At 44.4% G+C, this 12052-nt stretch overlaps 1 protein-coding gene across 1 annotated transcript in view; it reads right to left on the reverse strand.

Annotated features, from left to right (window-relative positions):
• The window catches only part of srms (src-related kinase lacking C-terminal regulatory tyrosine and N-terminal myristylation sites), a 67448-nt gene that overhangs the window by 33613 nt on the left and 21783 nt on the right, over positions 1-12052 (reverse strand). The window contains exon 2 of the mRNA XM_070894887.1: positions 1839-1960. Coding sequence (XP_070750988.1) covers positions 1839-1960 — 122 coding nt within the window. The remainder of the gene's footprint in view (positions 1-1838; positions 1961-12052) is intronic.

The raw sequence follows: 12052 nt of genomic DNA on the forward strand, positions 1-12052 counted from the left end.
ACGCTGACATCAGCCCACATAATCAGGCTGATGCTGTAGCTATGCCCCCGCCCTGCTATAGATTGCATTAAAGGGCCCGTGGTGGCATGATAGCTGCAAGAGCCTTACATCAGGAGCTCATCAATGATCGCTTTGCCTGAAAGAACGTTGGTGTTATTTACAAGGCTGACACACTGCTAGTTGTGCAGGTGATACATCAATGGCGGGCATCACCTTGGTGACAGTTAAAGTTTAAGTTGATTGAAGTTAAATGTCATTATACCCTTTGATATTAAGGAATCACCAGCGTGTAACGGTGCAACTATCTGAGCCAATGCGCAACAAGGTTTTTTAAAAATAAAACACATTTAAACCAAACATTTGTCTGAAATCATGAGTATTTCTGTAAAAAACAACCTTTCCCCCTCCCCCCCGCACCTCTACCTCTTCCCCTTCCCCTCCTGACTCCAAGCCGCCTGGTCGAGGAGCTGCTCAGACGATGCTTCATTGGGGGGGGGGGAGGGTGGAGGGGAGGAATGACGACCAAAACGCTGCTTGGATAGATACGGGAGAGGATGGTCCCGAGGTGGGACCGTGCTCCGAGCCAGAAACAAGATGTTACTTCTGGTTCTCATGTGTAGTTGGCAATGTGGGTGCGGCACCTTGGGGTGCAGTGCTGCACTCCGGGACCACTGGGAGCCCTCTGCCACCAGTGTTCCTGGCTACCAGCTCCAGGGCCTCCACCATCCCTTCTGAGTTATATCTTATTTGTTGGACAAAAACTTGGTGCAAACTATGTTCTTGGTGCTTAGTAGGCTTCTTGCTGATGGTGAATCTCCCTCGTGCCTCCCACAACAGCCAAACAAGCACACACCACACCCGCACACACCTTCAGTCCCTCTCAGCTCCCTCTCTCTCTGTTTCCTCTTCTTCGCATATCATGATAGAAACAAAGAAACATAGAAAATAGGTGCAGGAGTAGGCCATTTGGCCCTTCGAGCCTGCACCGCCATTCAATAAGATCATGGCTGATCATTCCCTCAGTACCCCTTTCCTGCTTTCTCTCCATACCCCTTAATCTCTTTAGCCATAAGGGCCATATCTAACTCCCTCTTGAATATATCCAATGATGACCCTTGACCTCCTGAATCGCGGGAATCGAGCGTTGCCATGCCGTTGCTAAAGATGGTGACACTTTACGACCGAACGTCAGCGAGATTTAACGCTACCGCCCATTTCATATCGCTCGCGGTAACGCCCATTTTCCAAAATGGAGACTAGGTGCTTTGAGAATGGGCGAGAAGCCGGCGTTCTGAAAACCCTTTTTTACCGCCCACGCTGGAAATAGCGCCCATTTTTGGGCGATAAGCACAAAAGTGGAAAATCTAGCCCGTAATCTCTGATAACACAATCAAGGTCTCAGGTGTCAACCTTTCTCTTTCTGAGAGGGAAAGTAAAGAAAGAAGGCTGAGAGCTGTTATTTGATGCTGTGCACTTTGTTCGCGAAGATTCACTGGTGTCTCGGAGATGCATGCAGTCTTGGTCGTTCAGTGAAGCAACAGTATAACAGCAGGAGGTCTGCTTTGTTCTAATTTAAAACACACACACAGGGGTCAGCTAGCGGCAACCCCTGGCTGACTTTTCCTGTCTTTAGCCCAGAAACACTGGGGTGAACTGTAGCGCCCTCCCTGCTGCATTGATTGAGACCGACTAACGCATCACAGACCTGGGATCAAACCGGAGACGACCTGGTCTGCACAACTCAGTTCCACGTCATACCAGCATTTACCCATTAAACTACTTATTACAACTTAACTTTAATAGAACCTTTGCTTTACACGTAACCAACTTTTACATACCTGATATTGAATAGTTACTGTTACTCGTCTCACTTTTGCGGACTATGAAGGTTCCATTTTGATTTTCTGCAGACAGAAGCAATTTCTCTGCGTCGACTCTTGATATACTTCCAAAATACCACCTGATTAAAAAAAAGGCCGATTTTTACTATGTACTAGCAGATGCCCGGTGGCATTGCTCATGGTGAGTCAGAAAATATGCTCATTTACAACTATAAAGGGTCAATAAATCAACTCCTGTTCTGTGAAATCAACAGTGTGATGGGAAAAGTTTTATCATATTCATAGGGAGTGTGTGCTATATAATATATATAATACACACAATCATATATAAAGCAACAAAATGTTACTGAAATATTGGCAACTTGATGAACAGTGTGATATCTGGGTATACTAGGATCACTGAACACCAAGCATTATTATTCCCGATGACAATTGCCATTGAATAATAGAAAGTTACAGCACAGAAACAGGCCATTTGTCTCATCAAGTCTGTGCTGATGTTTTTTCTCCATGTAAACCATCTAATTTAATCCTATACTCCTGCTTGCTCCCTTTTCCTTTTAGATTCCTCTCTTACAAGCAACCCCACTGTAATTGTTCGCAACCCCACTAGCATTGTTTTTAAACTGCGTTGGTTAAACCAAATATGTCAGTTCTGAGAAACATTCCCATGTTTTGCACCAAAAGTATCAAATTGTGGGCTCTCACAAACCAGAGACAACAACAACAACAACTTGTATTTACATAAGCGCCTTTAATGTAGCTAAACAATCCCAAGGCACTTCACAGGAGAGTTATCAAAGTCCCGAATAACCTAGCAGATAACTTTATCACTAATGGTGGGACACTGGACCATACAGACAAGGAGATTACCAGGCTATTTCCCTGCGTTATCAGTTCACTGCTCTCAACCAGGGTAACAGTGACGGTGCCATAATCGGCTTGGTGAAAAAAATGGGCACTTGGCAAGTACCAAAGATTCATTGGTCCCCATGAAAACATATCACAGCATGAGTCAGAGTGAAGAGGGCTAAGGGACTAATTCAGGGACAAAAACTGAAAGGGAAAGAATGATGCTTGAACCGGCAAAAAAAAACAAGATTATAGTGAAGAGAAGGCAGGTTAAAAAATGATGACATCTTTCTTCATTGTATGAACTGAATTAAAAATTTATAAACCAAGCTTAACTTTTGTGATCTCTTACAGCTGGAAAAGTTACAGACTCTCAGGAAACCTGCAATCTGAACAGATCATACAGGATTGATTGGGCACTCAGAATCGAATAAATGACATTTGAACAATATAGGGCAGAAATTCCAGTCTTATCTATTTTTCGGCAAAATTGGACGAGGAAAAAGATGGTGAAATATGTCAACATTTTAAAATAAAATGTACAAAGAAAGTAATTTTGGGCCTGATTCTGTAATGAGGCTGACAATATAATGCTATTCTCCATAGGCCCTCTGCACATTGTGTACAAATAAGCTGACCTAGGGAATGTTATAGACTAGTCAGATAGAAAAAAAATACATATTTTCAACCAGGCCTCTTCTTCAGAGTCTGTTGGGAACAGGCACTCGGTAACTGGTGTGCTGCTTAGGTATTCAAATCCCATTATGGGAAGGCCCCATATATAATTTAAATATTTTTTGCAAGTCTAATGAGCTTTGCACACCGTTCGTGCACAGGCTCCCAGTGCTGTTGATGGTAGCTGGCCGCAGTGTCCTGTGCTGAGCTGATCAGGCACAGTGTGGGCCTCAGGCCTGAGTACATCACCATTATATTATCGATCCCAGTGTACACCGTTTCCTCTGTGTATGAATTCTTACATATAACACGCACCTGCCTTTCAGGCTCATTCTCCAATGCAAAGAGGTCGATATTACAGCAAAATTATGGTAATTACCTTCTTTTATTGGGTGGGGGGGGAGGGGGGTCAGGAAGGATACCACTGGATCTGTAAGCAAGATAAGCAGTGCAGCTTTCAAATGTCGCTTCATGTTCAGTTTGAAGCAATTCCATTACTTAGTTATTTTTCATTTTGTTAAATTCACTCAGAAGATGCTGCTGATCTTTGCGAGCACATTAGGGTTGGCAACTCTGGTCACATGTATAGATGGAGGTTTTGTCACAGGACCTCCCGTCTCCAACCACCCTGCCCAGTCAAAAAGCCTTTTTTTCCCTGTCATGTATGTATGCTTGGGGTTACTAGCCACCAGGTGACACGACTGTTGGAGGTCATTGGGCTGTATGCACGTGTGTGCAGCCCAGGTATAAAAGGCAAGCCATCTTGTAATGTAATCACTTTGGGCTCGAATAAAGCAGAGCCAGGTTTGTACCTGTGTTAGTTTACAGTATTCAGTCTATCGAGTTATTACATACATAACATTTGGCGACAAGGTAACTTAAGAACCTTCGCATGCAAAAATGAGCACATTTGGAATTCTGGAGAGATTCGTGGAGGGAGAGGACTGGGCAGATTTTGTAGCTCGCCTGGACCAGTGCTTTGTGGCAAACAAAATGGAGAAACCCGCTGATGCAGTTAGGCGCAGGACGGTCTTCCTTACGGTTTGCGGTCCGAAAATCTATGGACTCAAAGAATCTCTCTCGCCTGCAAGTCCAATGGACAAGGACTATGAGGAATTGTGTGCTCTGGTATGTGACCATCTCAAACCAGAAGAAGGCATCATCATCTCACGATATCGATTCTACAAGCACGTTCTTTCGGAGGGCCAGGATGTGTCGGAATTCGTTACCGACCTAAGACATCTAGCTGGACCGTGTAAGTTCGAAAATGGGAAAAGGGAGACATCCTGCGGGACACCTTTATAATCGGTATCAATCACAAGGTGATCCTGTGTAAGCTACTGGCGGCGGAAACGCTGGACTTGAGCAAGGCCATCACGATTGGCCAGGCCTGCATGATGACAGACAAACGCTTAAAGCAGATATTATCAGAAAATCGGAACTCGGCAAGTACTGTAAACGCGATTGTATCGTCGTTTGGCAGAGTTGCATATGGCAGGGACTACTCGACTGCGAATGTGAAACCCGTGGCTGCTCAAGTCCGCCAACGGGAATGAATCCGATTTCATCATGTTGGTGTTGTGGGGACAATCATCGGCCTCATCATTGTCGGTTTAAACAGTACATTTGTAAAGGCTGTTGAGACTGGGGCATCTCCAGCGCATGTGTCCACAACTAAGCAAGCATGCTGCGACACACCACATGGAGGATGATGACTAGTATAGCATGGATCCGGACATGCAATCCGAGATACCAGTAGTGTATGGACTGTATTAGTTCCAAACAAAGAGCCAACCGATAATGATTAATGTGAAACTTAACGGTGTGCCGGTACCGATGGAATTGGACACGGGTGCGAGTCAATCAATAATGAGCCAGAGAACATTCGACAAGCTGTGGCATTGAGTGGACAAGCCTAAGCTGAGTCCAGTCAATGCCAAGTCGCATACGTACACTAAAGAACTCATAACGGTGATTGGCAGTGCAGTAGTCAAGGTGTCGTATGATGGGGCGGTTCATGATTTACCGTTATGGATTGTTCCAGGCAATGGTCCAACACTGTTCGGCAGGAATTGGCTCGAAAAAAATCAAATGTAATTGGAATGATATTAAAGCGTTGTCGTCGGAAGATGATACTCCATGTGCTCACGTGCTGAGCAAGTTCCCCTTGCTGTTTGAACCAGGCATCGGCAAATTCACAGGAGCCAAGGTGCAGATCCATGTGGACTCGGATGCAAGACCCGTCCATCATAAAGCTCGGGCGGTTCCGTACATGATGAGGGAGTAGGTCGAAATCAAACTGGACAGACTCCAGCGTGAAGGGTCATATCACCGGTCGAATTTAACAAATGGGTCAGCCTCATTGTTCCTGTGTTGAAGAATGATGGCACTTTCAGGATTTGTGGAAACTACAAGGTTATGATCAACCGAGTTTTGAAACAGGATCAATACCAGTTACCGAAGGCTGATGACCTGTTTGCAACGCTAGCTGGGGGTAAGTCATTCACTAAACTGGATCTAACGTCGGCCTACATGACACAGGAGTTGGTCGAGACGTCGAAGAAACTTACGTGCATCAACACTCATAAAGGACTGTTTATCGACAACAGGTATCCTTATTTCAGAGGAACATGGATAGTCTACTGAAGTCCGTCCCTAGAACCGTCATGTTCCAAGATGACATCCTGGTGACAGGTCGTGACACCGCCAAACATCTGAATAACCTGGAAGAGGTTCTACATCGTCTGTACAAAGTGGGACTCAGACTGAAATGTTCGAAGTGCATCTTCATGGCACAGGAAGTCGAATTCCTGGGGAGGAAAATTGCTGCTGACGGCATCAGGCCTACGGACTCAAAAACCAAGGCCATCAAAAATGCACCCATGTCTCAGAATGTGACGGAGCTGCATTCGTTCCTTGGTCTACTCAACTACTTCGATAATTTCCTACCTATGAGAGCCACTGCACATACCGCTAAGAAAAGGCGACAACTAGGTTTGGGGTGCATCTCAAGACAGAGCTTTTAAGAAAACTACTAATCTGCTTTGCTCCAACAAGCTGCTGGTACATTATGATCCGTGTAAGCGTCTTGTATTAGCCTGTGATACTTCGTCATATGGAGTTGCTTGCGAGCTCCAACAAGCTAATGAGTCGGGTAAACTACAACCTGTTGCATATGCTTCTAAAAGTTTGTCAAAGGTCTACAGCATGATAGAAAAAGAATCATTAGCCTGTGTGTATCGACCAGGCTAACATCCCAGTATTGAAGCACTGACCACACTTGATCAGCTTCGCTGGCAGGCCACATAGTTCGCATGCCAGAGACGAGACTCCCTAAGCAAATGCTTTATGCGGAGTTCCTTCATGGTAAACGAGCCAAAGGAGGACAGCAGAACCGTTATAAGGACACCCTCAAAGCCTCCCTGGTAAAGTGCAATATCACTACTGACACGTGGGAGACCCTGGCCGAAGACCGCCCAAGGTGGAGAAAGTACATCCGGGAGGGCGTCAAGCTCTTCGAGTCCCAACGCAAAGAGCATGAAGAGGCCAAGCACAGGCAGTGGAAGGAGCACACAGCAAACAAGCGCCACCGACCCCTTCCCTCGACGAATGTCTGTCCCACCTGTAATAGGATCCGTGGCTCTCGTATCGGACTATTCAGTCATCAAAGAACTCACTTTGGGAGTGGAAGCAAGTCTTCCTCAATTCCGAGGGACTGCCTATGATGACGATGGATTAAAAAGATTCATCAGTACCTGTTTGGTCTTCGGTTTGAACTGGAAACAGATCACAAGCCACTCATTTCATTGTTTTCGGAAAACAAAGATATCAATACCAATGCATCGTCCCGCATCCAGAGGTGGGCGCTGACATTATCTGCCTATGAATATGTCATTCGCCATAGACCTGGCACCGAGAATTGTGCCGATGCACTGAGCCGTCTGCCGTTGCCCACACCGGAGGTGGAGACGCCACAACCTGCAGACCTCTTGTTAGTCATGGATGCTTTTAAAATGAATGAATCTATGTCACGGTTCAACAAGCTAAGACCTGGACCAGCCAGGACCCGATATTATCAGTTGTGAAATGTTGTGTCCTTAATGGGGATTGGTCTGCCATACCCAAGCAACTGGGTGATGAGACCAAACCTTACAACCATCGCAAAGACGAACTATCCAGTCAGATTGTTTACTGTGGGGTAATCATGTTGTTATGCCTAAGAAAAGCAGAGAGAAATTTGTACATGACCTATATAGCACTCATCCCGGTATTGTCATGATGAAAACCATTGCCAGGTCTCATACATGGTGGCCTGGAATTGACTCTGATCTGGAATCATGTGTGCATCAGTGCAACACTTGCATGCAGCTCAGTAAAGCACCAGCGGAATCGCCGCTGAGTCTGTGGTCGTGGTCATCTAAACCATGGTCTAGGATCCACATCGACTTTGCAGGTCCCTTCCTGGAAAATATGTTTTTAGTTGTGGTGGATGCATATTCCAAGTGGATAGAGTGTATAATCATGTCAAACAGTACATCCACAGCTACCACTGAGAGCCTTCGTGTCATGTTTGCCACTCATGGTCTGACCGACATCGTTGTAAGTGACAACGGACCTTGCTTCACTAGTCTGGAGTTTCAAGAGTTCATGAAACTCACTGGTATCAAACATGTGAGGTCAGCACCATTGAAACCTATATCTAATGGTCAAGCAGAGCGTGCTGTCCAAACCATTAAGCAGAGTATGAAACGTGTAACTCAAGGTTCACTGCAGACTCGCTTGTTACGCATATTGCTTAGTTACAGGACAAGATCCCACATGCTTACCAAGGTCCCCCCTGCTGAACTATTGATGAAGAGAGGTCTCAAGACCAGGCCCTCTCTTGTCCCCCCTGACTTGAACGATCATATTGAATACAGACGTCAAAATCAGCAGTGGTATCATGATCGCACTGCCATGTCACGAGACATTTCTGTTCACGATCCTGTGCATGTATTAAATTATGGTCAAGGTCCCAAGTGGATCGCCGGTATTGTTACAGCCAAGGAGGGTAACAGAGTGTTTATCATCAAGCTCAAGAATGGGCAAACATGCAGGAAACATGTTGATCAGATAAAGCTGCGGTACACGGATGAACCGGAACAGTCTGAGGAAGACACAATCAGTGACCAACCAACCTACCCTCAGTCAACAGAGGACTCCGATGTCATCAATGAATCTGGACTTTCAATACCTTACATGGTCATTGCCACTCCCATCAGATCGGCTACCCAGCCCCCAGTCATAACAGACTCAGAATGCTCGAGCAAGGTGGGAGTTGAACTGAGACGATCAACTCGGGAGAGGAAAGCCCCGGAACGTCTCAATTTGTAAAAAGACTGTTACCAATATCTTAAAGGGGGATGTTGTCATGTCTGTATGCTTAGGGTTACTAGCCACCAGGTGGCGCGACTGTCGGAGGTCATTGGGCTGTACGCATTTGTGTGCAGCCCAAGTATAAAAGGCAAGCCATCTTGTAATGTAATCACTTTGAGCCCTAATAAAGCAGAGCCAGGTTTGTATCTGTGTTAGCTTACAGTATCGAGTTATTACAAACATAACATCCTCCATCTCCAATACTTTTATAACTAATCAATGAAAGTGCCCCAAAATATATATTTTTTAAACCACACAGGTTTTTAATGCCCCTTTGATGTTTTTCCTGGATTGCTCGGAGCAGTGTCCAGGAGATTAACATTTAATTCCTGGAAAATCCTGGACAGTCCTGGAGGTTTGGCAACCCTGGAGCACAAAATACTTTCATTCTTTCTTTTCAAAACTTTTCTTGAGGAATATTATGCTAATCCATGCTGGTTTCCCAAACATTTCCGCTACTTTAATCAGCTTGGGTCATTTTGACTCAGCCAGAAAGTTGTGGGTTCAAATCCTACTCTAGGTATTGAGCACATAATCTAAGCTAAGCCTTCAGTACTGAGGGAGTGCTGCATTGTTGGGGATGCTGTCTTTTTGACGTAATGTAAAACTGAGGCCCTGTTTGCCACTTTTTGTGTACATTAACAAGGTTATAGCATTATTTAAAAAAAACACATCTCCTGATATCATAGTCAAAATTTTTCCCTCATCCATGCCTTTGTTACCTCTAGACTTGACTATTCCAACGCACTCCCGGCTGGCCTCCCACATTATACCCTACGTAAACTTGAGGTTATTCAAAACTCGGCTGCCCGTGTCCTAACTCACACCAAGTCCCACTCACCATCACCCCTGTGCTCGTTAACCTACATGGACTCACGGTTAAGCAACGCCCCGATTTCAAAATTCTCATCCTTGTTTTCAAATATCCCTGTAATCTCCTCCAACCCCACAACCCCCCGAGATGTATGCGAACCTCTAATTCTGCCCTCTTTAGCATCTCTGATTATAATCGCTCAACCATTGGTGGCCGTGCCTTCTGTTGTGCCTGGGCCCTAAGGTCTGCAAATCCCTGTCTAAACCTCGCCTTCTCTCTTTCCTCCTTTAAGATGCTCCTTGCCACCTATTTCTTTGTGCAAGCTATTGGTCATCTGCCCTAATTTCTCCTTGTGTGGCTCACTGTCAAATGTTTTGTCTTATAACACACCTATGAAGCGCTTTGGAATGTTTTACTATGTTAACGGTGCTATATAAATACATGTTGTTAATCTTCTCATAATCTCCCATGTGGTACCTTGTCAAAGACTTTCCTATGATCGATGTGCCCTACAGTTACGGCATTTCCTACCTCTTTGCACTCATTTCCCCTTATGTGGCTCAGTGTAATTTATTTTGTCTTATAACACTCCTGGGAAGCGCCTCGGGATGTTTTACTACGTTAAAGGTGCTATATAAATACAAGTTGTTGTTGTTGTCCAACAGTATCCAAACAAATTAAGTGGTCATTTATCTAATTTCCATTTGTGGATTTTGCTGTGCACAAATTGGCTGCTACGATTGCTTATATAACATTTGATTGCATTTGAAAAGTAATGTGTGTGAAATGCCTCAAGACGTTTCTTAGAGACATGATAAGGCACTATATGAATGTAACTCTTTCCTCGTCAGCCTCAAGTACTCTCATGTCACATATACAGTCATGTGCAGATTAAAGTTCCATTGGAGAGGGAGGGGGGGGCAGGCAGAATTCCTCTGGTCGCTGTACACCAATGTATATCTCTAACTGGGTTGCCCTGCTAAATTTCATTTCATATAGAAAAAGTCAACAGACAGGAGAGGAGACTTTCATTCTTTACCCTCCCAAATATTTTTCATATCTTTCTATTATGACTCATAAAAGCACCAGCCAGTGTTTCCACATTCTTTGAAGATTAAACATGACCTTTCACTGCATTTACAAAAAAAAATCATATCATAGCTAATCAGGTCATAAGTTTCAGCTTATCTTATTAAAAAATATTCATATTTTAAGCCCGTGATTCAATTATTTTAAACTTTAAAGCTAAACTATTTGTACAGTATATCAGTGATACTTGCACTCAGATTTTTCTGCGCGGGGAACTTCTTGCAAATATTGGCACAATCCTGAGGACCCCTCTAAATATTAGCACACAACTACTGATGCCCACAAATACTGAGCCAGTCTCACAAACCCTGGTAAATACTGACCCACTCCCACAAACCTTGGTAAATGCTGAGATACTGCCGGGGAGCCCGTATAAATATTCATAGAGTCACGAGCACCCCTGCAAATATGGACATGCTCCCATGGACTCACTTGTAAATGTTGAAACACTCCCAGGAACCCATGTAAATACTCACCCGCTCTTGGGAAGCTGCTGCAAATAACGGTATGCACTTAAGGAATCCCTAGTAAGTGATGACACACTTCCAGAGGATTTCCTGAAAATACTGGTTCATTATCTGGGAGCACTTGCAAAATAAATACGTTGCTGGGGACTCCCTATAAATATTGATAATCATAGAGACCCTTATTCCTAAATTCTAATAGGCTTGGAATTTCCTCAATCTCATTTATGCCCAAATTACCTGATTTTCTGTGCCGATCTTGCCAAATTTCCTGCACAGCTCATTTGCCCCCAAAAAACACCGAAATCTAGTGCCAAATGCAATGCCACCAATAGGTGTAAGAGTGGGATGCAGTCTTATGCCATGATGCCTCAGTCTCAGCCTCTTGTCACTGCTGCTCCTCTTCCTCTTCTATCATTATTTGGAACAGGGGTATGTAATTGGGAAAGCCTTTTCAGCTGCTTAGCGCTTTTGAACATGTGAAGGCGGGGGCGCGGGAATCCAAACTTTTTTGGGTGCACTGAAACCGACAGGATTTTGTTTTTGTATAGTGCAGATCTCGGTCAGAAAAATGTTTAAAAAATTGCAAAGAAATTCACTGTCCAACTCCCAAAATCATAGTTCGCCTACATTAGGTGACTTCAGGCTGTGCTGTGCCGAAATGGGTGTAAATCTATACCAGCACATTACTGCTGTAAATGCAGGAAACTCGCATGAGCTGGTCTTTTGCATGGGCTGGAGTTATGTAAATGAGTGGTAGACTTTTTCGGGGGATGTTTCAGCATAAAACCGGCGTAAATCAGTTACGCGTGAATTTCTTCATATTAAGCCGAACTTACACTGAAAAGTTCCTGCACATTCTGGGCCATAGTGTCAGCTACCTAAAGGAAAACAGTCCTTTT

The sequence above is a fragment of the Pristiophorus japonicus genome, chromosome 12, assembly GCF_044704955.1.
Source record: "Pristiophorus japonicus isolate sPriJap1 chromosome 12, sPriJap1.hap1, whole genome shotgun sequence".
Classification (NCBI taxonomy): domain Eukaryota; kingdom Metazoa; phylum Chordata; class Chondrichthyes; family Pristiophoridae; genus Pristiophorus; species Pristiophorus japonicus.